Raw genomic sequence first — 25935 nt, 5'->3', positions numbered from 1 at the left:
TACTAACCTCCACCAGCTTTCAAATTACTAATAATTGTTAGCTGCATCTAGCCTGGAAAATAATTTTTCTTCCCAATAGTGGTAGCAATAGAAATATGGGGCGCACGCCTGGCTAACAAAAATATACGCTTCATAACAAAAAACACCAGCCTAGCGCACTCCATTAATAAGATGGCGTCATCGTCTCTCCCAGTGCTAGGCTTACTATGCCGGCTAGCATTCCTGTGCCTAAAACACAATTTATGGGTCCGCGCTAGCCACGATGCTGAGGGGTCTAAAACTGCTGCTAACGCTTTATCACAATTCAATTGGCAGATTTTCACAAAGCTCCTCCCCAACGCCCACCCATCGGGCAACAGTTGCCCACCCTCCCTATGGGATCTAGTGGCGAATAGTTGATGCCATTAATCAGAGCGTCAGTTGCCCCGTCGACGTGGCAAGCATACGGTAAGGCATGGGAAGAGTGGACACGACTAGTAGCAGGCAGACGGGTTGACCAATGTGAACAAGCCAGATTACAAGTCACCATAGAATTTCTCCACCAGCTAATGATGAGGGGCATATCAGGGGCGGCAGCGCAGCGGTGTCTGACCGGAGTAGCATTTCACTTCCAACTACTGAATTGGGGAGATGTGACAAAGAGATTCATCATCAGACAATCCATAAAAGGGTGGAAAAGGGGTCAGCCAAGTCAGGAGTGTAGACGTCCTGTCCCGTGTCACTAAAACTGATTTCTCACATCATATCCCTAACACCATTAACATGACACTCACAATTTGAAGCAACACTACTGTCTACTGCATTTGCGATCGCCTTCTTCGGGGCGCTATGCATAAGCGAATTAGTCCCTCAATCCAAAATTACCACAAGTGGAGGCTTATTACACCAGGACGTAGTCATAGCCAATAATGCATTACGTCTATGCATACGCCAATCGAAAACGGTTCCAGCGGGCAGGGGCACTTGGATACTTCTACAACCCACAAACGGTACACTGAGTCGGGTAACAATAGTAAAAACATATATAACCATCAGATCACAAAGTAATTTCTTCCTATCACACATTGATGGAATGCCATTATCAAGATACCAGTTCCAAGCTATATTTAATAAATGCATAACATCGGCAGGGAACCACCCCAAAGATTACGGGACACACTCATTCTGCATAGGCGCAGCCACGGAAGCAGCAAGAGCAGGACTGTCAGAAACGGAAGTTCAGAGGATAGGGAGATGGCGATCCACGTGTTTGGCGAGATACATAAGACCGGACTTGTTATCCTAACGTGGTTTGTTTCTTTTACAGGTGACGCTAAGCCAACAGTGTAGGTGATAGGCCACTCGTATATATATTGGGCAGAAAAAAGGGCGAAAGTCCGCACAGGCGGGAGGAAATTACAGTTTCATAACACATATTTAAACTGGAGAGGTATTAGAGGCCTGCTATGGCCACAGGTACTAATGGAGGTAATCAAGGTAGGGAGAGAGGCAAGAGGTCTGGCCATCTTAGTTATACAGGCCGTGGGAAACGACCTAGGTCATCACAAGAGCGCATAACTAATGGCAATAATGAAACTAGACACTGAGTGCTTCAGAGAATTTTTCACAAAACTAACTATAGTATGGTCAGAGATTGTGCCAATAGCGGTATGGCAAGGTGCGCGAGACATCACGGCCATCGAACGGACAAGGCAGGTAATAAATATTCGGATGGCAAAATTTAGAAGAGACAGAGGCGGTGTAGTGATACAACACCGACAACTGAAAGGAGATAAAGCAGGCCTCATACGGCCCGATGGTGTTCACTTAATGGATATTGGACTGGACATATTCCTGTCAGGACTCCAGGACGGAGTGGAAGAAGCGTTAAGAGTGATGGATGGGAGTCAGAGTCCTGCATACGAGTACGCAGGATCCTCCGTGGCCTGGAAATAGAAAGGACTTGTTGGACAGTTACACTTGTTGGCCAACTTGCCAATGTGGAGACCCAGGGCATGCTGCAACAAGCTGAATTATTTTAGAAATAAAATGCCTTTCTAATGGAATGAGTATAAAGAGTTAATAAAGCTGTGACCGATCCTCACCCATACAGTTGTAAGAGTTACATTATTGTATTGTCAAGGAAAGGGGGGCAGTAGGGGGGCTGAGCGTCTGGGTTTGGTTGGGGGTCCCCACAGTCTGCCTAGGCTAGATGCATTTAAAAATTCTTATTAGACACACAGGCGGTGCAGCTTGCTTCGCAGCTGGGCTACTACGCCCAAAGAATTGCCTAGGCTAGATGCAGTTAAAAATTCTACGCTAACTAGCAGACTCTGAAGCTTTGGAGCAGACCTCTGAGTAAACAGCTCTTCAGACTCAACCATCTGTGTTACCCCAAGCCATAGTGCATGTAGTTTCTTACAGTTAAAAGAGGGGGGGAGCGACCCAACCCACCTGGAATTGACGATGCCAACGTCACGTAAAACACAGCAAGGGGACTCCAAAAAGAGTCTCCATTTTTTCCAAAAATTGTGGCACAGACACCACTTAATTGGCATCAATTGCCCCAGAGTTGCTTAAAACGGTTGGTGAGGTGATTTTACCAAATCCTCAAGCTTTTAGTCTCCCCAGGATCACACAGGGGTAGAAAAGTCCTTGCGGATTCATGATTTGTTCATCTTTATGAACGTGAGTCTGTCTACATTCTCAGTGGACAGCCGCGTGCGCTTATCTGTCAGCACACCACCAGCAGCGCTGAACACACGTTCAGAGAGAACGCTGGCTGCAGGGCATGACAAGATCTCCAAGGGGTGAGTGGCGAGCTCAGGACAATTTTCCAGATTGGAATCCCAAAATGAGCAAGGGTCCAGTGACACAGTCATGGCTTCGATGTTCACTTGGAGATACTCCTGTACCATCCTCTCTAGGCGTTGACTATGTGTCAGACTTCTTGTCTCCTGTGGCCTTGCAAAGGATGGTCTAAAAAAGTGGTGAAACGATTCCACAAAATTGCTGTTACCAGCAGATACTGTGTTACTGTTACGGTTTGAGTGATGAAGACTCGACAATCCCACTGTTTGCAAGTTAGAACTGTGAGATTCACTACGTGCACCACTGGTGTTTTGTGGAAAAGCACATGTAAGATTCTGCAACAGCCTCTGCTGATACTCGTGCATGTGTGAATCCCTTTCTATGGCAGGAATTATTTCGGCAAATTTACTTTTGTACCAGGGATCTAAGAGTGTGGCAACCCAGTAGTCGGGATTACTTCGAATTCTGACAATCCGAGGGTCATGTTGCAGGTAGTGCAGCAATGAGGCACTCATGTGTCTTGCGCATCAGGAGGACCAAGTCCTTGTTGTGTTGGTAGCGAGGTAAGAATCATGCTTCCTTCCTCTGCCCTCTCCCCCCATCCTCGCACAACAGAAATGTGATCAAGGTCTCCCTCATCTGATGAGTCTTCCATGCCCTTCGCCAGTTCGTCCTCAACTTCTTCCTCGGCTCCTGCACCTTCCTCAACAGTTTGGCTGCTACCATGCGCCCTGGTTAATCCCTCTACCCCACCCTCCTATGCCTGCTGCCTTGGTGCTGCCGACCGTCTGGACCTTGGAGATGTTATCCCTTCCGCATACGACTCCTCCTCTACTTCCTCCATCTCCTCTTGTCCCACCACCTGACTCTGAATTCTGTTTAACGTGTGCTCCAGCATGTAAATCACCGGAATAGTCATGCTGATAATGGCATCGTCGTCAGCACTAAACATCTTCGTCGCCATTTCAAAACTGTGCAGAAGGGTGTGTGGCGCCCCTGAGGGTTCAGTCGCCACAGAGGTACTGCATCTCACCCAGAGGTGTGGTATCTCACCCTCAGGTAAGGAAGACGTATGGCTCGGGACCCTAACACCTGCATCCAACACATACCCGCAGTGGGGGTAGGGCGAGATTGCTCCTAAGGGAGAGCACAGTCCCAGGTCCCTAGCTGGCGGGAGGGTCCTATGTAGTGGCTGTGGGTGGAGAAAGCAGCTTAGGGGAGCACATGACAGGGAGAGTATAAATAGGAAGCCATCTTATAAAGAGCAAGCCAGTCAGAGGAGGAGAAGTGACAGGAGCAGAGGCTCGGCATGAGCTCAGCTCAGAAGGCGGGCCTAGCCTGGGAGGCCCAGGACTGAAGGAGAGAAGAGAGGAGTGGGAGCAGGAAGGCTCCAGGAACCGAAGGGACCCTAGGGGTACGGGCCGTGCAGAAGTCCACCCGTACGCCCGCTGCTACCAGGAGGTAGAGGGGTCAGGCAGATAAGGGGAACCGGTCCCTCAACTAGCGGAGAAACAGCAAGGCTCAACTAGAAACCGGAGGCTGCAGCATTTCATGTACTGCAGGTAAAAGTCCACACCAGTCTCACTAAGAAGGTAGCCACATAGGACCTAGGGGACGGAACACATGTCACCCGCTAAGGCCCCAGGAAACCGGATAGAAGTGTCACTGGGTGTGAGGTGCAGGGAGAAGGCCAGAGAAAGGACACACAGAAGGGGGTCCTGCTAAGTACTCCGGAGCTATCTGGGAGTGGACTGAGCCCCTCACTGAGTATGCACAGCACGACGGGGGAGATTGCTCTGGTACCTGTAATCAGGACTGCAAAAACTGTGAGTAAAGATCTTGGGACCGCATCACACGGACTCTGTGTTCATTACTGACTCCCTGCACTACAGCCTCCATCATCCAACCACACTGCCCTAAAGCTACACTCTTCCTGTGGGGAGTAATAATACCATTGCTGCAAAACCACCAGCTTCAGAGGACTGTTCCGCAGCGGCGGCCCTTTTGGCCACACTCCACAGGTGGCGTAGTCGGACATTATAAAACCCATATATACAAATTACCCTTGGATTGACCTCCTGGGGTCACAGACCGGGTCACCGCCACAGTGACTACAACCCCCAGCGTCTAGCGGCCCGGCTCTGGGTACCCCACGGCCCAGGGGGCGCGTCAACTTCATAGGTCCCTGATCTGAGACCACTCCTGCAGCGTGATTTACCCCACCTCTGGATCTCGTTGGCCCAAGCTATATGTCAGAACGTATTGCAACAGGGCTTGTCGGTGCTGCCACAGTCGTTGCAACATGTGCAGAGTTGAATTCCACGGTGTCGGCACATCGCATTTCAGCAGGTGAACCGGCAGGCCCAACGACTTCTGTAGAGATGTAAGTCGTTGAGCTGTGGGATGCGAATGGCGGAAGTGAGCACACAGCGACCGTGCCCTCTGCAGAAGGCCATCTAGTCCGGGATAGTGGGCTAAAAATTGCTGGACAACCAGGTTCAACACGTGAGCCATACAAGGCACATGTGTGACATTGCCCCGGCGAAGGGCTGCACCCAGGTTTGCAGCATTGTCGCACAAGGCCGTCCCAGGTTGCAGGTCCAGTGGAGACAACCATTCATGAAACTGGGTCTCCAGAGCTGACCACAACTCCTCAGCTGTGTGACTCACATTTCCCAGACATTTCAAAGTAAACACTGCCTGATGCCGTTGAGCCCTGCTGCCAGCATAATAAGGAGGTGTGCAGGATTCCTTCTGCGCAGTTAGAAAGCGGGTGGCATTACCAGACAGGCTTTGGGTGCAGGTGGAGGACCGAGAGGAGGTTGAGGAGGCAGAAGCAGTGGAGGAACTTTGAGATAAAGAGGATTGACGCACAACTCATGGGGACGGCAAGACTTGGACAGCAGCCCCTTGTCCTTCTGTCACCATAGTTACCCAGTGCCCAGTCAGCGACATGTAACGCCCCTGTCCATGCCTACTCGTCCAAGTGTCTGTGGTGAAATGCACCCTGTCACACACAGAGTTTCTCAAAGAAGCGGTGATGTTGTGTGCGACATGCTGGTGTAGCGCAGGCACACCTTTCTTTGAGAAGCATTGCCGACTGGGCATCTGGTACTGGGGCACTGCTATGGACATAAGGTCTCAAAAATCCTCTGTGTCTACCAGGCAGAAAGGCAGCATTTCTGTAGCCAACAGCTTGCAGATGATGAAATTCAACCTCTTAGCTTTGTCATGGCTAGGAGGAAATGTTCTTTTACTTGTCCACATCTGAGGGACCGAGGGCTGGCTGTTGTGCTTAGACGGGGTTGAGTAGGGTGTCCCCGGCAAACTTCTGGTCTGTGAGGAAGATGCGGGCAGAAAAGTTAGGTTGCCTTGATCCAAAGGTGGTGCTCTCGATATCGGAGAGCGCTCAACACCAGCTGGTGTTTCCACTTCCAAATGAAATGATGACCTGCCAATCACACTCGCTGTTGCGGGTAAAGAGGTGGCAGGTCTGCATCCAAAAACATGTGTGACTGCTGTCCCCCCAGTCACAGAGGATGAAGAGGCCACGGATGCACAAGATGGAGCAGATGGTGGTTGGCCCGGCCCGCTAGGCTGCATTGTAGCACAGTGAGCTTCCCACTGCAACTTATGCTTCATATACATGTGACGGTTCATGCATGAAGTACTCATACTATGGATTTTTTGGCCTCTACTTAGCTTTTGGTGACAAATATTACAGATAACACGAGTTGGGCCATCCTTAACGATCTGAAAAAATGCCCAGGCTATGCAAGGCTTAGAGCCCATGCGACCTGAAAAGCCACCACGACTTGTGGTCAGAGGCAGAGTTGTGGTTGAGCATGCAGTTGTTGACTTGCTTCCAGTACTCCGTCTCTGTCCAGGAAGGCGCAACCTAACTTCATCGTCAATAGCATCTGTGACGCCCAGCTGCGCTTGGTATCACAGATCCTAGAAGAGTGCATTGATGGAATCCACCACAAGAGGCCCCCATAAACATTCACACATCTCCACCTTCCATCTCAGACCAGCAGAGGGAGCCCGTTAGGGATATAAATAGGGAAGGTGGAGCTAGGCAGTTCAGTTCCTCTGAAGAGTTCCTGCAGTAGAGGAGCCTAAGAGAGGTCAGTCTGCAGTGGTGCTCAGTCTAGTCTAGAGAACTCAGTTAATAGTTCAGCAGTGGCGCATGAGGCTCCTGCTAGCTAGATTCAGGGAGCCCAGTTAGAGCTTAAGGTGTGCCAGCGCCATAAGATTGGTGAAGCGCGGCAAGCTGCCGTTAGTGTGTATAGCCTAGTGAGGGCCCGAGTAGGCCAAAGGCGAGTGGAGAGTTAGTACATAGGGGGCAGAGGAGCTTAACCAGCTCACCCCGAAGCATTTACCGGACACCGGATTTGAGCTTACCGGGATCTCTATGACCCAGTAAGGCATAACCGGAATCCCTGGAGAACTACAAGTCCCAGGATTGCTCAGGTGCTGATACGTAACAGAGCCAGGAGACGCTTAGGCCCCGCATACTGGGAGCGTGAACTCCAAGACAAGGCCATACCACAAGGTCAGCCAGCGCAGGACAGAGACAAAGTTAGGCCTAGGTCCAGGCAGTTCAGAAACTTACTAGGCAGAGGCAAGAAACAGGAGGCCCTACACCCGCTCATTGGGGAGGATCCTGTGATGCACCCTTCACCCTACAGTGCTCCGGGATGTGCCTGAATTTCCACCATTAAAAGGTATTGAAGTGACTACCGTGTCCGTTCCCGTTCTTGCTCTGACCCATCTGGGTCTCGCCTGTCCTGCGCTCCCCCTGCATACGCTTTTCTGAGGCCTAGCTCCACCTGTGGGGAGCTATTCCATCGAGCTGCCTTATCACCGGCCTCAGTGGACTGCTGCAGCGCTGGTGCTTCTCACCAGATACCACAGGGGGCATCACGAACTCTTATAAAATTAACAATTATCCACCCTTTTAAAGAGTGACCCCAGGGTACGGGCCCGGGAGCCGACCACCGCGACATCCCAAAGGCCAGGCAAATGCCCGGGTACCGAGTCATCCCCATCCCTTGGGCTAGTCACATCCTCCTCCACCTCCTCTGCTGACCTCATCGACTGGCTGACTGTGGGTTGACAGTAAGTGGGATCTCCAACCTCGTCATCATCACCCTGTGTGTACTCACACCCGTCGTCCTCAGAGCCAACCTCTTCCTGCCCTGACCGAAAAGTCAAGTTGTCGCTCCAATCAGGTATTTGAGTCTCATCATCGTCTTCATTATTGACTCCACCAACAGGAGTCACAATTTGGGAACGATGGTCTACATTATGCTCAGAACCTTCTTCATCTGGTCCTCGATCCGACTCATAAAGATTCTGGGCATCAGTGCAGATCATTTCCTTGTCTGGATTAACAGAAGCTCTGGAGCAGACCTCCATTTCCCAGGCTATAGTATGAGTAAACAGCTGTGCAGACTCAACCATCTGTGTTACCCCATAGTCAGATGGGCAGCTGGAGACTTGGGAGCTGTGAGGAAGCAAGTGCGATTGGGGTGACACCTCTGAGGACTGGAGTATTTGTGATGTTGAAGTTCAGGTGGAGGAGAGCCCACTTGAAGGAGCACTTGCTATCCGTTGAAGCACCTGCTGTTTTTGTGCCTCATCTGGAATTTGTAGCGATGGGTGTGTCCGTAAGAAAGGGATCGTATCACATTGTCCACGAAAAGAAGTAGACATCTTAGTTTGGCTGGAAGATGGTCTTTCTTGTGCAGATGTTACTCCCCCCCCACCATGGGGGGCTCGACCCACCAGCGGACAGGCACCAGTATTGGGAGAGGGGGGCTGGCCGTCAGGGTCCACCGCGGCTCTGGCACAAACCCGGCGACACGGAGGTCGCACGGGCAGGAACGGACTGGCCGTGTCAGCTTCGCACTCCAGCGTAGTCCCTCTGCCCGCTTGCGCCCGTAACCTCAAAGGGATGCGCAAGTGGCTTTTCTTCCCAGGGCTGTTCTCCGCCCAGCAGGAACGTGGGGGAGCTCAGGTTGGCCTTCCACTGTACTCCCTAACCTCCCTCGCCCTCTTTCCTTCTTCCGTTCTCCATCTAACCCCTCGGCTCTGTGGTGTCCGCTCTCCTTCCAGCTCTCTCCTTCTCACAGGTGGACTACCGTGTGTATTCACACTGTGGCAAATATTTTGGGCCCAGGCATAAGAAGTTGTCGAGGTAATGGATAATATGTGCCCCCTTAGAAACGTCCATTGCAACCCATTGTAGGAAGCAACTAAACGCCTCAAATAGTGAGCAGGATCTGGAGCACCCCATGGGCAAACAGTGATCTATATAGTATGCTCCTTTCCAGAAGCAGCCCAATAGGTGGACACTATTCGGAGGCACAGGTAGTAAGTAACCGGAATGCCGCATCAATGTCTGTTTTGGCCATTAGGGTGACCCTTCCCAACTTCTTGATCCGCCTGATTGCCTTGTCAAAGGATGTACAGTATATACTACTGTACTTGGTTCCGCGTCGATGTTGTCATTTACTGAACTGCCCCTTGGATATGACAAATGGTATATTAGTCCGAATGTATTGGGTTCCGTTTTTGGCACGAACAGTTTGGCGAACATACGGGTGTTCGACGAACCGAACTGAACTCGAACACTACGGGGGTGGCTCAACACTAGTTATTACATCCTCTGAGTCTGCTATTCGCTGTTCAGCCACTTGCATCCTATTGTCCTGCATCTCAAATCTTGCCTCCATCTTAGACAGGGAAGCTTGTATTGCTGAGGTTATGACCTGTTTAATGTCCTATGATATACGTGTTGCGACTTCGCTGGCCATTTTGTCATAGTCTATGATGCACTCATGGGGTATGTTCCCAATGTTTGCCTTGTGGCTAGTGCTTCTGCGTTTCCCTTTGGACTCAGAGCTGGTCATTCTATGCTCTGTACCTCCTTCAGCCCAGGCTGATAAGGCTGAATCAGTAGTGCTCTGGCTGTGTTCTCCCTGCCAGGCATTCTCTGCATGAGGAGTTTGCTCCTTCCCCCACTCTGCACTAAAGGCCACATTGTTATCTCCCTCATAGTCTTTCATGGTGCCCTCTGTTAGGCAGTGTCCTGCTGTTATATAAGCCTCCTGTGTTGCATCCAGGACTTTCTTTTTATCTCCTCTCTGTCTCTCTTTCCTGTTGTCTGCCTCTCCCCCTTCCTGCCGCGCTCGTCTCTGTTCTCCAGCAGCAACTCTCCTAGGGGGGCGGGGAGTCTTCTCCACCAGCACCATGACACTCTCCTGATGGAGCGATTCAACTCCACGGTTCCCGGGGCCATCTTCAGTCCCCGCACTCCGCAGCAAGTACCTGTCCATGCCTGTCACTTCCCCCTCTGCTCCTGTGGGTATTCTGGACCTCGGGCAGGCTCGGCGGCTCTCGATTAGTCGCTTTAATGGCAGGGTTTGTGGGAGCTGATTTCCTACACCACTGCAGCAGCCAGGGCAGGAACAGGAAGTATTGTTTTTATTTTTATTTTTTGCAACGTTCACCATACGGTAAAAGTGATATGTCCAATTTGTTCATCGGGTCGGTACGACTACAGTGATACCAGATTTATATTGTTTTTTTATGCTTTGCTATTTTTACACACTAAAAACAATATTTTACAAAAATTTATTTGTTTTTGCATCGCCATACTCTGAGAGCTGTACCTTTTTCTATTTTTTTTGCTGAATGAGCCATATTAGGGCTTGTTTTTTGCAGGACAGTTTGGCGTTTTCATTTCTACCAATTTTTTTACATATGTCTATTTGATCGCTTTTTATTCACTTTTTTGTGATGTCAGTATGATGAAAAAGCGAAATTTCTGGCATTTTTTTAATTATTTTTTTGATGGTGTTAGCCATATGGAATAAATAAAATGTCAATTTTATAGAGTGGGCCGTTCCAGATACCAATTATGTGTACTTTTTTGTTTATTTTTGTTTTAGAACAAATGCGTTTTGAGAGGCGAAATGGCTTTTCGAGATTTGTGTATGCTTTTTTGTGGTTTTTTTTTACATATTTTATTTTACTTTTTCACTTTTTTACACTTTTTTCCCTGTAGGACATGGTATAATTTTTTTTTAATTGCTGGTCTCATACACTGCAGTTCTCGTTTACAGTAGTGCATGAGAGCAGTCAGTGAGTCAGCTTGTGAGGCCCAGCTTATAGATGGATCTCACAGCCCACTGTACCCTGGGGTCATCACATGACCTCAGGGTACCATGGTAACCATCGAGACCCATGATTCTCAATGTGGGGGTTCGATGGTTACTAAGGGGGTCTTGTAACCCCCTTGCAATCACTTAAATACTATTGTCGCAATTGACACCGGTATTTAAGGGGATGATCGGTCACTGATCGGTCGCAAAACCATCCGGGGCTGACACTCCAGGGTGTCAGCGAGGGAAGCTCTATTCCTATATTTCCAATCGCCATTTTAAAACAGCGATGAGGGAATAAGGCCCCTTAATGACCACCGTTTTAATGTGTATCGGCGATCGTTAAAGGGTTAAACATTGAATCTTGAACAACCAAAGCTTAATACTCTAAACCCATGTTGTCACGATTCCTGTGCTCAGTGTGTCTTGGATGCAGTGAGTGACAGCACGTCCAATCTAGTGCAGGGGCGTGCTGAGCTAGATTGGACCTTTTGAGGTGGACATAGGAAAACAAGATTCTAGAGACGTAAAATGATGGCAAGTTCTTTTGTGGGAGTTAGAATCTAGAAATGTAAAGAAGTCTTTTAGAATAGATATTGACATTTTCTATAATTGTATTCAAATGAAGCTGCAAGGTCTCTACGCCTAGAAAGGATGCCCATCTGCTTGCAGGTCTGAAACGCTAAATATTGTTTTCTCTCATGAAAAAATTAAAGCTGCTTATTCTGATTTCTTTATGGTTGTAGTAGGTTTTACATGTCTCATGACTCTACATAACGGTTTATAGAAAAGATATTGCTTCTTTATCCTCTCATGTATAAAAACTATGATAAGCTGAAAAATAAGAATTTACTGCTAATAATACTGCTAGTTATATAGTAAATATATATAGTGTGATACTTAAGGAGGCTTACAGCCCTGTGGTCATGAAGTGGTTAATAAAATAATAAAAATTAACATAGTCTGAAGTTGTCCAACAGGAGGCTGGCTGTTATGAGCTGATAAAGCAGCTTTGCTGAACAACCCTTAATTAAAAGTCCAAAATGAGCAAATACCTTGTAATAAGTAAATGAATAGTAATAGTACATGTAACATGGGGTACTACTTAGTTAGCACTATTTTGATCAAAAAGGCATGAAAGCCATCCCACCATGACAAGGTGTGCCCAATCAGGACAGTACCTAACTCTTGTAGTTCACCTCACTATGTATTAGCAGATATTCATATAGATAAGGATCGGGTTCTAACTGTTCAGTGACTTGTTCATGGAAAGCTATGTAAACAAAATGGACAGCCCGAAAAAGGGAACCATGCCCCTGTTTGTGCAAAGTACAAAAAACTGAAACAAAACCAAAAGCCAAGAGCCATAAGTGCAATGCATAGGTGTGTATTCACACTCTGACCATTTATCAGACAAAACCTAAGATAAGAAGTATAAGTATGTATGCTTTATATCGGAGACATAGCAGTTTTTCTCTACCCAGTAGCTCAGGGACAAGTGAAAATTATAAATAGTGCCCTCAGAGGGAAAAACTGGTAAAGAATGCAGAATATAAGTCATACAATGGCCAGAAATAGTGTTATTCCTCATGTACAGACACATGACAGCTTATTCTGAAAAGTCACCTGAAGGGGCTGATACACTTTATTGCCTGGTGGCAGTATTCTCTGGGAACAAAGGATGACTTTTGCAGGGAGCTCTTCACTTTAGCTGAAATCAAAGAGTTCTCAACAGTATCTTCTAGAAACAATTAAAATTGTAGAAACTGGTCCAAAAATGATTATATACTACAAAATAACATTGAAAAGTGTATAAAAATGGAAGCAAATTGATATCACGATATATTTAAAACATTGAGTCTCGAGCTATAATCTTGACGCATTAGTAAAGTAAGTGTTTCATGTGTATTTATAGGTGTTTGTCACTACAGCTGGCTTTATGACCAAGACGTGTATTGATCTCAATTTAAAGGGGTATTCCCATCTCCAAGATCCTACCCCAATATGTAGTAGGCGTAATAATAATAATAATATTAGCAAATACCTCCAATTAGAAATGTAGTATAGTATTTTTGATTCGCAATGCCACTTACCTCATGTGCAGGCAATACAGGACCTTAGGTATCCACGGTTACGACCACTAGCAGCTAGCTAACTAACTGTCACTTTATCAGTGGACGTAACCATGGATACCTAAGGTCCTGTATTGCCTGCACATGAGGTAAGTGGCATTGCGAATCAAAAATACTATACTACATTTCTAATTGGAGGTATTTGCTAATATTATTATTATTACATCTACTACATATTGGGATAGGACCTTGGAGATGGGAATACCCCTTTAAGACATCACTGTTCTGTTCAATAAGTAACAAATCATGAAACCACAGAAGCCCCAGAAGTTTTCCCAGAAGTGAATCCTACAGCTTCATATGTGGATCTTTATAACTATTGAAATTTTTTTCCAAAATCTTAATTGTGTTGCTTCTGCAGGAAGTTCATGGATTTCTGAAAGGGTCATTCAGATTAATGTTGTATATACTGATGTAACAATTCTGCTGTGTGATCATATGATAAGGATGTAACATATTTACCTTGTTTTCCAGCCTTGCTCCATAATAGTATCCTTAGAAAATTTCAGTTCCTCTTACTCTGTTGTTGTCTCTCATTAAATTCAAGTGACCTTTACATTCTCTTTTGATATTCATTCTTATATGTTAATGAATCTTCCACAGGATCACTCCACCCTTTTACTGTCAGCTAGATTACTCATAATTCTATAATCAATGACCAACCAAGACTTTAATATTAAAATTCATGATTAACTTCCCTACAAGGACCAGCAATTGAAAGCTAAATTACACCGATAATTAATTTTTCACTGTTGATGAAATGCCAACTTATAATGGCAACTTATAATTATCTTATTAACTAAGTATATCTGAATTCTTAGCGACTATATTATGTAGCCATGTCCCTGTATGGCTTCCAACAGGGAGCATCAAGAACTTATAGATAGTAGAGTAAAATTATGGCATTATTGACGCTGGAAACACTGTGTGATCAGCTCTATTGCATTTTCCATTACGCTGAAGGATTCGACGAAATCCATTTGACTACACAGTCTAAGGCCACAAATATAAAAAAAAATTGCAAGAAGACCCCTGGTGTGGGTAAAGTGTCCCAATAGGCACTAACAACATACATAAATCCAATCAAAATCTGCTTAGATGAACATATGTATGACAAACAAGAAATGGATCTTACAAATTGGTTTCACGAACGGGGGTATAGCTGACATAGCATTGAACGAGCGAAAAGAAGAGCCAGGAACACTAAACTTTCGGACTTACTGGCCCCCAAGAGGATCCTGAGGCAGAAAGGGTCCGATTTGTATGCGATTTCCACTCCCGCCATTATCAGGTTTTTGACATTTTAATTAAACACTGGCCCATATTGCTATGAGATAAATCATTGCGTAAACATCTTACCGAATACCCAGCTATGTCCTATAGGAGATCTAGAAACCTTTGTGACCTCTTGGTCCATAATTATCATCAAAGTCTAAAACCTCAACACAATTTTGGTTCATGTGGTCCAAAATGGGGGAGAACCCCATATGGACATTGTGTAGCATGTCCAAATGTATTGTACACCTCTGAGTTGCAGAACTCATCAGGTAGAACCTGTTATGAAATTACACATTAGCTCAATTGTTACACCAGGGAAGGTATTTACTACGCAACCTGTCCTTGCAATAAAATATGTATTGGCATGATCACTAGGAAACTCAAAAAGTGAGTGAGGGAACATATATGGGACAAAATTGCAGCAAAAGAAGCCACTATAGATGATGACAAGTGTTGATCGAGCACTAAAATGCTTGGGTGCTCAAAGCTTGGGCCGAGCTCACCATGATACTCGGGTGCTCGACCCGAGCAACGAGCCCAATGTTAGTCTATGGGAGACCCAAGCATTTTTGCGGCGGCACCCCCGGCAGTCTGTAGAAAGCCTAAAAAGTGGCCAAAACGATAGTGGCAGTGCTCAAATGACATGGGGACAGCATGGGCATCGCCCCCGGAAGCATTTCTGACTCCCAGGTCACTGCTGTCAACAACGTGGTCAGAGGTATTAAGCCACTTTTGCGGGCTCACAATAAAACGTACAAAAACTAAACTGAAAGTGCTTTCCTGTGAAATATGTTAACCCCTTAACGACCTTGGGTCTTTCTGTTTTTGTGTTTTCATTTTTTGCTCCCCTTCTTCCCAGAGCCAGAACGTTTTAAATTTTCTTTAAATATGGCCATGTGAGGGCTTATTTTTTGTAGGACGAGTTGTACTTTTAAACGCCATCACTGGTTTTACCATATCGCGTGCTGGAAAACGGAAAAAAAATTCCAAGTGCGGTGAAACTGCAAAAAAAATGCAATTCCACAGTTGTTTTTGGGTCCTTTTTTTACCACGTTTACTGATTGCTAAAACTGACCTGCCATATTTTTTCTCCAGGTCGTTACAAGTTCGTAGACACCAAACATGTATAGGTTCTTTTTTTATTTAAGTGGTAAAAAAAATCCAAAGTTTGCTAAAAAAAAAAAAAAAAAAAAAATCACACCATTTTCCAGGACCCGTAGGGTCTCCATTTCTCGGGATCTGTGGCTGGGTTAGCGCTTATTTTTTGCGCGCCTGGCTGACAATTTTATTGATACCATTTTGGGGTAGATCTGATGTTCTGATCGCCTGTTATTGCATTTTATTGCAATGTTGCAGCGACCAAAAAAACGTAATTCTGGCGTTTAGAATTTCTTTCTCGTTACACCGTTTACTGATCGGATTAATTCTTATTTTATATTGATAGATCGGGCGATTCTGAACGTGGCGATACCAAATATGTGTATTTTTTTTTTTTTTTAATATATATATTTTATTTTGAATGGGGCGAAAGGGGGATGATTTAAGCAGCAGTTGTCTTATTGCTTCTACTGCATACAAGCGATGAGCAGATCGCTTGTATGCAGGAGAAATGCTCACTTGCAATGAGCGCTGACCACTAGGTGGCGCTCATAGCAATTGAGACATGGCAACCACAGGCGTCTGCTGCAGACCCTGGGTTGTCATGCCCACCCATTGGTGACCCGCGATCATGTGACGGGTCACCGATGGGCGGGGCTTAGGACGCGCTTCCCGGAAGCGCGAGTTAAATGCCGCTGTCAGAGATTAACAGCGGCATGTAACATGTTAATAGCCACGGGTGGATCGCGACGCCACCCGCGGCTGTTGCGGGCACATGTCAGCTGTAATAATCAGCTGACATGTGCTCGGTTCAGTGCGGGCTCACAGCCGGAGCCCCCGCTGAACCGGCCTTGCCGACCTGGTGCGCACTATTACTGACCAGGTCGGAAAGGGGTTAAGGAACATCCTATCAAGGGTAAAGACTTGTTTATAAGGTAAAATAAATAACCAAAACAAAAATACTCCTCCACAACTTGGGCTATGTTCACAAGTAGCATTTTTTATGCGTTTTTGCACTTTTGTATTGCTTTCAACCGTGACAAATGCATTCACCGGGAAATGTCATTTTAACATTTTACAACCTTATCTGACCATGTGGTGTGTGACACATTATCAGACCCATGCATACAGTGCTGAAAAGTCATGGGAACAGCATGGGGAAGACCCCTGGAAGCTTCTCTGACACCCAGGTCACTGCCTAAAAGTGTGCCCATCAGAAGTGATCCTTGCCGCATCAGAAGATGCAGACTTGCAACTATCACCATGCAAGTCCTTGTCCCAGGGCAGTGTTCAATTGTACCTCCCCCATGCCTTGCAATGCAAGCGCAAATATGCAGCCAACCACCCACCCACCCACAGGCTGCAATACTATACTGCTAGCTTGCACTTGAAATGGGGCCTTTTAGTTTGGAGGAGGCCGAAGCTGGCCACTACCTCATGGCTGCTTCGGTAGCGAGGACTCGATACTCAGTCCCAAGCCGCCACTATTTGTCCCGGTAATCTTCCCCACACTTTTCTTAGCCTGGCCTGCTTTAGGGCAGCATTGGATGAGCCCACCAGACAACCAGACTCCTCCTGTGGGCCCTGGCTTCTCCATCAGGGGAGTTGAGAGTGCCAAGGTGAGGAGCATGATGATGATGATAGAAGTTAGCATCTGCTTTGTTTTCTTGGAATGCAAGCGTAAGTGTGCAGTCTGCCACCCACCCAACCCCAGGCTGCAATACCATACTGCTAGCCTGCTTGCACTTGAAATGAGGCCTTTTAGGCTTGTGGAGGCAGACTCGATACTCAGTCCCAAGCCGCCACTATTTGTCCTGGTAATCTTCCCCACACTTTTCTTAGCCTGGCCTGCTTTAGGGCAGCATTGGACGAGCCCACCAGACAACCAGACTCCTCCTGTGGGCCCTGGCTTCTCCATCAGGGGAGTTGAGAGTGCCAAGGTGAGGAGCATGATGATGATGATAGAAGTTAGCATCTGCTTTGTTTTCTTGGAATGCAAGCGTAAGCGTGCAGTCTGCCACCCACCCAACCCCAGGCTGCAATACCATACTGCTAGCCTGCTTGCACTTGAAATGAGGCCTTTTAGGCTTGTGGAGGCAGACGCCGGCCGCCATGTCATGGCTGCGTTGGCGGCCTGGTATCCATACTCCGTCCACAGCCGCCCGGCGGCCGGGTGTCCATACTCGGTTCCCAGCCGCCCCTATTTGTCCCGGTGTGCCTTATACACAAGCGCATATTCCAAAAACTTACCTGTGCCCTCCCCAGTGCATTTACTGGGAAGGACAGCCTATTCCGCTGTAGTGTGTGCACGCCAACCCTGGCACATGGCACATGAGAAGATGCCTCCCGCCTTGCTCCTGTTGTTGCAGACTTGCAACTATCCCCGTTCAAGTCCTTGTCCCAGGGCAGTGTTCAATTGTACCTCCCCCATTCCTTGCAATGCAAGCGCAAGTATGCAGCCTGCCACCCACCCCCAGGCTGCAATACCATACTGCTTGCTTGCACTTGAAATTGGGCCTTTTAGGCATGTGGAGGCGGAATCTGGCCACCACGTCATGGCTGCGTCGGCGGCCTGGTATCCATACTCAGTCCCCAGCCGCCCGGCGGCCGGGTGTCCACACTCGGTCCCCAGCCGCCTAGGGACGGCCGGGTGTCCATAAACGGTCCCCAGCCGCTGCTATTTGTCCCGGTTCGCCTTATACACAAGCGCGCATACCAAAACATTACCTGTGCCCTCCCCAGTGCATTTAGTGGGAAGGACAGCCTAACCACAAACACGTGGACAAGTGAATGTGGCCAGGGATGGTTCATCTCACTGACGCCTTCACACTGGGTTAATATTGTGGAAGCCAGGACACAGTTGGACACTGGGATGCAACATGTCCTCCAGACATAGAGGATTGCGGGTCCTGGGTCAATCAGGCTTCAACACAAAGTTCATAAGGTAGACAGCAGCAGTGGTCAGCCTCCTACACAACGAGTAAATTATTCATGATCATGAGGTCATCCATCTCCTTAGCTTTCTATTCCTTGAAATGCAAGCGCATGTATGTAGTAGCGGCTAGGCCTGAGGTGGTCAGCATTTTGGCGCATATCCTACCTCCTCCGAGGATTGCTGGATGTTTTCCTGCTACTATCCCAGTTCTATGACTCCCGCTAAAACAAAGCTTCAGGTGATGAATGATGGATGAGGTGGTGGCAAAGGAGAAAGAGAAGGAGGAACAGGGACCATTCACATCAATATCAGGCCAGTCAACCACACATGTCATGTAGGATATGTTTCTGTACCAAAAGGAGCGGTTCGGCTACACAGTTATAGGGCATACAGTGAGTGCAATACCTACCAAAAATTTCGAGGCACTCCAATGCCCCTTGGAAGTGACATGGAGGTCAGAGGGCCTTAACTAAACCATTTTTTCCATTTATAGCAACTGGGACTCCTGTACACTGTTGGCCTAAGCAGTGAATGGAAGGCTTTCCAAAAATTATGAGGAACTGCAATGCCCCTTGAAACAGACGTGGATTGCAGCGTCCTAAATACCTTCTACCTATTATTGGGGAGTGGGTCTCCCTTAGTGTTCGCCTATGCATTGAAAAGCGAAAGCTGACTAAAATTATGAGGAAATGCAATGCCCGTTGGAAGAGTCGTGGGGGTTAGAGGTAATTAAAAACAACATTTCAATGCTCCTTGGAAGAGCTGTGGAGTTCAGAGTGGTTTAACAAGACGGTTTTAATGCCCCTGGGAAAAGATGTGGAGGTCACAGTAGCTTAACAAGATGGTTTTAATGCACCTTGGAAGAGTGTTGGAGGTTACAGTGGAATAAAAAGACAATATCAATGCCCCGTGGAAGAGACGTGGAGGTCACAGTAGCTTAACAAGATGGTTTTAATGCCCCTTACAAGAGTCATGCAGTACAGCATATTAAAAACATTATTCCCATTATTGGGGAGTGGGTCTCCCATAGTCTTTGCCTATGCCTTCCAAGCAAAAGCTGCCAAAAATTAGGATGGAGGAACTTGCAATGCTGGCAACACGGACCCCGGTCACCCTGGTGGTATAGTGGTGGTGGAGGCTGAGGATAAGGAGAAGAGCAAAAAACAGCCGAAATGAGGAAGCGTATACCTATGTGTGGGTGTGAAGCGGTGCTTGGGAATACACCTCCCGAAATAACACAGTGGATTTGACTTTATGTTACTCTGCTGTCATTTGGTGGTGATGAGAAGTCTGGCCCAATCCAGCCCTTGTTCATTTTGATAAGGGTCAGCTTGTCAGCATTGTCAATTGACAGGCGAGTGCGCTTATCAGTTATAATTCCCCCAGCGGCACTAAAAACACGCTCCGATAACACGCTAGCGGCAGGGCAGGCCAGGACCTCCAAGGTGTACAGAGCGAGTTCATTCCAAGTGTCCAGCTTTGATACCCAATAATTAAAAGGCACAGAGGAATCACGGAGGACGCTGGTACGGTCGGCAAGGTACTCCCTCACCATCTTTTGAAACTTTCCACTCCTTGTGAGAGTACCCCGCGCCTCAGGGCCTGTAAGCTGGGCGGGTCTCAGAAAACTGTCCCAGAACGTTGACAGTATTCCCCTGCCTCTGCTGGATTGGAGTTGCGTCTCTCTCGCCTGTACGCCTTGGTTGGGCAATGAACTGTGACCTCTGCCGCTAGCGTGTACAGATGGGAATTTTTTAACAATTCTGCAGCAAGGGCCTTCTGGTACTGCCCCATTTTTGTAGACCTTTCCACCTCAGGAATAGGAGTGTGAAAGTTCTGCTTGTAGCGGGGGTCTAAAAGTGTCACCAACCAGTAATGACTGTCACCCAACATTTTGACAACGCGAGCGTCATGGTTAAGGCAGCGTAACATAAAGTCACCAAGATGATGACTGACCATGCTCTCCTCCTCCTCCACTTTGTCCCCAGGCCACCCACGCTGAACCGACGGTATGACAGTTGTGCATGTACTACCGTCTACAGCACATGAAACCAGCTCCTGTTTTTCCTCCTCCTCCCCCTCATTGTCCCCCAATGCACATTGGGATGAGATGAGGCTGGGCTTTGTGTAATCGCCCGCTACGGCTTCTGGATCCATCTCATCATACTCTGGCTGCAATGCCTCCTCTTTAATTCTCCGCAGAGAGCGTTGCAAAAGACAGACAAATGGGATGCTGATGCTAATGATGGCGTCATCTCCACTCACCATCTTGGTGGACTCCTCAAAGTTTGTCAGGATGGTACATATGTCAGACATCCAGGTCCACTCCTGAGGTCTTATGTGTGGAGTCTGACCTGAATATTGACGGCCTTGTTGCAGCTAGTGCTCCACAACTGCGCTCTTCTGCTCACAAATCCTTTGCAACATGTGGAGGGTAGAGTTCCAATGTGTGGGGACATCACACACCAGTCGGTGTGCCGGAAGCTGCAAACGCTGCTGCAACACAGCAAGGGCGGTGGAAGCAGTAGCCGACTTCCGAAAATGAGCTAACAGGTGGTATACTTTGACGAGCAGATCTGGCAACTCGGGGTACGATTTAAGAAACCGCTGAACCACGAGGTTAAGCACATGAGCCAGCCATGGTACGTGTGTGCTCTCGCCTCAGAGCCACCACCAGGTTACGGCCATTGTCACACATGACCATTCCTGGATGTAGGTTCAGCGTGCTCAGCCACAGATCTGCCTGCTCTTTAACAGCTGTCCACAACTCACCAGCAGTGTGAGGTTTCTCACCTAAGCTTATGAGTTTCAGCACTGCCTGTTGCCGCTTGGCGGAGGCAGTACTGCAGTGCTTCCAGCTTGTAACTGATGTGGTGATATCTGAGATGGAGGCTGAACATGATGAGGAGAAGGAGGATGATGCGCAGGAGCTGTACACTGTGGGGGCAACTCTGATTGACATAGGGCCCGCAATCCTCGGTGTGGGGAGGATGTGTTCCGTCCCAAGGTCCGACTGGGTCCCGGCTTCCACTATGTTTACCCAGTGTGCCGTCAGGGAGATGTACCGTTCCTGGCCACAAGCACTTTTCCACGTGTCCGTTGTCAGGTGGACTCTCCCAGTAACTGCGTTGTTGAGGACACGGCAGATATTTTGGAACAAGTGCTTGTGTAGTGCTGGGATGGCACACCGGGCAAAATAGTGTTGGCTGGGGACCGAGTAATGAGGGACGGCCACCACCATTAGGTTGCGGAAGGATTCCGTCTCCACCAGCCTAAAAGGCAGCATTTCCAATGCAAGCAGTCGTGAAATGTGCGAATTTAGGACTGTGGCCTGTGGGGCGTTGGCTGCGAATTTCCGCTTTCTTTCTATGGTCTGGGATATGGACAATTGAACGCTGCGTTGGGACGTGGATGTGGATGTTGATGCTGTTTCTTGAGAAACTGCCATAACAAGTGAAGACTGAGAGGAGGGGGCATCTTTGCATGCAGTATGGACAGGGGATTGCCTTGCACACACAACAGGGGGTTCTATTGCACGCACAACAGCGGAAGAAGCAGTGGTGACACCCGCTGACACTGGTCGTGGACCCTGGGATTCACCCCACAAAGTCAGGTGCTTTGCTGCCATGTGCCTGATCATGCTGGTGGTGGTCAGGCTGGTAGTTTTGTCACCTCTGCTGATGCTGGCATGGCAGGAGGTACAAATGGCCTTTTTGGGGTTATCAGCAGAGTCTTTAAAAAAATTCCAGACTCTGGAAGACCTACCGGTTGTACTGGCAGCGTCCTTCGTGTTGGTGTTACGGGGAACTGCTGCCTGCCTTCTGTGTGCGGCCACCACACTGCTTCTTCCTGCCTTTTGAGGTACTCTGCCTCCCTCACCCTGTGTGCTGCTGGCCTCACTCTGCATGTTCTCCTACCACGTTGGGTCAGTTACTAGATCATCTACCACCTCCTCCTCTTCCACTTGCGCACCACGATCCTCGTCCTCACTTCCTGGCAATTGTGTCTCGTCATCGTCCACCTCTTGTGGCAAATTGCCAGCGTCGACTTCCTTTGGCCGTGGCTATTCAAATATTTGGGCATCGCTACATGGGATCTTCTCTACCACCACTTCAAGCGGAGCAGGCGAGGGGCAAAAATCTGGAAATGGACCAGTAAACAGCTCTTCAGAGTGTCCAAGTGTGGGATCAGTTGCGGTCTGACTACACTCGGCATGGTGGGCGGAAGGAGCATCAGGGTGAGGAGGAGTATGCGGTCGAGACTCACGGCTACTAAGATTTGACCATGTGGAAGACAGACCAGAGGTGGTGGTGCCCAGGTAACTGGAAGTATTATCTGCTATCCAATTAATAACCTGCTCACACTGATCAGTTCGCAATACTGGTGTTGTTCTGTGCTTCCCTAGTAATTTGGTCAAGAAGTGGAAGTGAGAAGATGTGGCTGTTGGTTGTGGCACATTTTCACCTTGGTCACGGCCCCGTCCTCTGCACGCACCATCACCAGAACATCCAGTTCAACGTCCCTTGCCACGCACCTTGCCCATTGTAAAGGAAGTAAAATAGCTTACACTCACACTATCAATGGAAAAAGGGTAATAAAAAGTAGATTAGAACCGTGGAAGAGGAAAACCACAGTTCTATTTCTCTGGCCTACACCCGACTCTTTTAAACAATCTGAACAATCAGGGAGAAATTATTACTGTTTTTCTTTACGGAAAAAATACCAAAAGCTGAATAATAGAGATTTTTTACCGTGGAATGGCAAAACCACAGTTATTGTTTACTGGGGTATACCAGACAATTTAAATAGATATATTTGCGGCTGAACAGTGAGCGACACACTCAAACTGTTTTTTTTTTAGGTAAAAATGGCCCAAAAGTGGATAATACAGAGGTTTGAACCGTGGAACTGCAAAACCACACTTCTATTTCTCTTGCCTACACCAGCCTATTTTCAACAAATATATTTGTGTCTGAACAATCAGGAGACACTATTACTTTTTTTCTTTACGCCAAAAAATGCCAAAAGCAGGATAATACAGAGATTTGACCCGTGGAACTGCACAACCACAGTTCTATTTCTCGGGCCTACACCAGACTATTCTAAACAGATATATTGGTGTCTGAACAATCAGGAGACACTATTACTGTTTTTGTTTACAGAAAAAATACCAAAAGCTGGATAATGGAGATTTTTTACCGTGGAACGGCAAAACCACAGTTATAATTTACTGGGGTATACCAGACTTTTTTAAATAGATATATTTGCCGCTGAACAGTGAGCGACACACTCAAACTGTTTTTTTAGGTAAAAATGGCCCAAAAGTGGATAATATAGAGGTTTGAACCGTGGAACTGCTAAACCACACTTCTATTTCTCTGTCCTACACCAGACTCTTTTAAAGAAATATATTTGTGTCTGAACTGTCACAGACACACTTTTTTTTGGGGGGGGAACCAAAAGGTTAATAAGATGGGTATTTGTACAGTGTGAAGGAGGGGAAAAAAAAAAAAGAGGATTTAGATGAAAAAAATGGATTTTTCCTGGCCCCCGAGACCTGGAGCTAAGTCCAGCAATTTCAGCAACAGGAGCACACAGGACTGTAATGCAGCGTTTGCTGGTATAACCACTGTGTATCCTATACAGCCTGCCTGCCTGATATCTGGGATGGATATTAGTCCTGAGAAGGACTGTTTGTTTGATCTGGCAGTCTTTACAGACCCTAACTATTTCGCAGTATATATCTCTCCCTAAATCAGCAGCGCTGTCCCTACACTGTCTGATCCCAGCCGTCTGCGTCCAAGATGGCGGCGCCCGGTTTTAAATACTCGAGGTGACGCTGTGCGGTCAGCCAATCAATGTAATGCCCACAACCAACATGGCTGTGGCATTACAGTGACTGGCTGGCAATCCCTGCATGTTCATTGGCTCTCTAAAGAATGCCAAACATACAGGGCAGAGACCCGAGCTCCCGCCCGAGTAACCCGGAAATGCTCGGTGCTCGCCAAACATCCCGAGTAGTGAGATGCTCGGGTGAGTACCGAGCACTGTCGAGCATGCTCGCTCAACAATAATGAAGACCTTTAATTTATCTGTGTGTTTCCCTCTGAGCCTTTGTTGCGACATCTATGGTGTTTGATTTTATCTTGTTTTTGGTTTTAACTTTTTATTTTGTCTGTCTTACATTTCTGGGCATATGTTTATAATGAACAACATTCATGAGTATTAGAAGTGGACACACCGTTGGACTTGATGCATTCTTGATTCTCTTTCAATTAGCTATAATACTGTTTACTTATTGAACATAATGTATATTTATAAGTGACTCTGAATAGGGTAGGTGCACTATTTTATATCGTTTTATTCATTGTTTCATATATTTATACATCAATGGACTTTTAGATTAGTCTAGACATATCAGGCTATATTATTTCATATGCATAATCTATGACTTGTCAGTCACCTTTTCTAGGTATTATCTACAGTGGTTCACAGTCACTTTTTTGTGCATAGTGTATATTAAGTTATAAATGGATTTTCCCATTCTCTCTATTATGCTCTCTTACATACAGTGCTGGCCAAAAGTATTGGCACCCCTGCATTTCTGTCAGATAATACTCAGTTTCTTCCTGAAAATGATTGCAATCACAAATTCTTTGGTATTATTCTCTTCATTTAATTTGTCTTCAATGAAAAAAACACAAAAAGAATTGTCCTAAAGCCAAATTGGATATAATTCCACACCAAACCTAAAAAAGGGGGTGGACAAAAGTATTGGCACCCTTTGAAAAATCATGTGATGCTTCTCTAATTCGTGTAATTAACAGCACCTGTAACTTACCTGTGGCACCTAACAGGTGTTGACAATAACTAAATCACACTTGCAGCCAGTTAACATGGATTAAAGTTGACTCAACCTCTGTCCTGTGTACTTGTGTGTACCACATTGAGCATGGAGAAAAGAAAGAAGACCAAAGAACTGTCTGAGGACTTGAGAAACCAAATTGTGAGGAAGCATGAGCAATCTCAAGGCTATAAGTCCATCTCCAAAGACCTGAATGTTCCTGTGTCTTCCGTGCGCAGTGTCATCAAGAAGTTTAAAGCCCATGGCACTGTGGCTAACCTCCCTAGATGTGGACGGAAAATAAAAATTGATGAGAGATTTCAATGCAAGATTGTGCTGATGGTGGATAAAGAACCTCGACTAACATCCAAACAAGTTCAAGCTGCCCTGCAGTCCGAGGGTACAACAGTGTCAACCCGTACTATCCGTCGACGTCTGAATGAAAAGGGACTGTATGTTAGGATACCCAAGAAGACCCCACTTCTTACCCCGAGACCTAAAAAAGCCAGGCTGGAGTTTGCCAAAACTTACCTGAGAAAGTCTAAAACGTTTTGGAAGAATTTTCTCTGGTCAGATGAAACAAAAGTAGAGCTTTTTGGGAAAAAGCATCAACATAGAGTGTACAGGGCAAAAAAAGAGGCATTCAAAGAAAAGAACACGGTCCCTACAGTCAAACATGGCTGAGTT

General features: G+C 47.0%; 1 protein-coding gene across 1 annotated transcript in view; it reads right to left on the bottom strand.

Annotated features, from left to right (window-relative positions):
- LOC141258966 (galactose-3-O-sulfotransferase 2-like) overlaps positions 1-13680 on the bottom strand; it is a 58613-nt gene extending 44933 nt beyond the window's left edge. Inside the window, exon 1 of the mRNA XM_073674295.1 lies at positions 13556-13680. Coding sequence (XP_073530396.1) covers positions 13556-13578 — 23 coding nt within the window. The 5' untranslated portion in view covers positions 13579-13680. The remainder of the gene's footprint in view (positions 1-13555) is intronic.
- Between the last annotated feature and the right edge of the window lie 12255 nt (positions 13681-25935).

Source organism: Phyllobates terribilis, unplaced genomic scaffold, assembly GCF_046119375.1.
Source record: "Phyllobates terribilis strain yellow unplaced genomic scaffold, ASM4611937v1 Scaffold_3__8_contigs__length_932513732, whole genome shotgun sequence".
In the NCBI taxonomy this organism is placed as follows: domain Eukaryota; kingdom Metazoa; phylum Chordata; class Amphibia; order Anura; family Dendrobatidae; genus Phyllobates; species Phyllobates terribilis.
The sequence above is the reverse complement of the archived record's forward strand: the minus strand, read 5'-3'. Positions and strand labels throughout refer to the sequence as shown.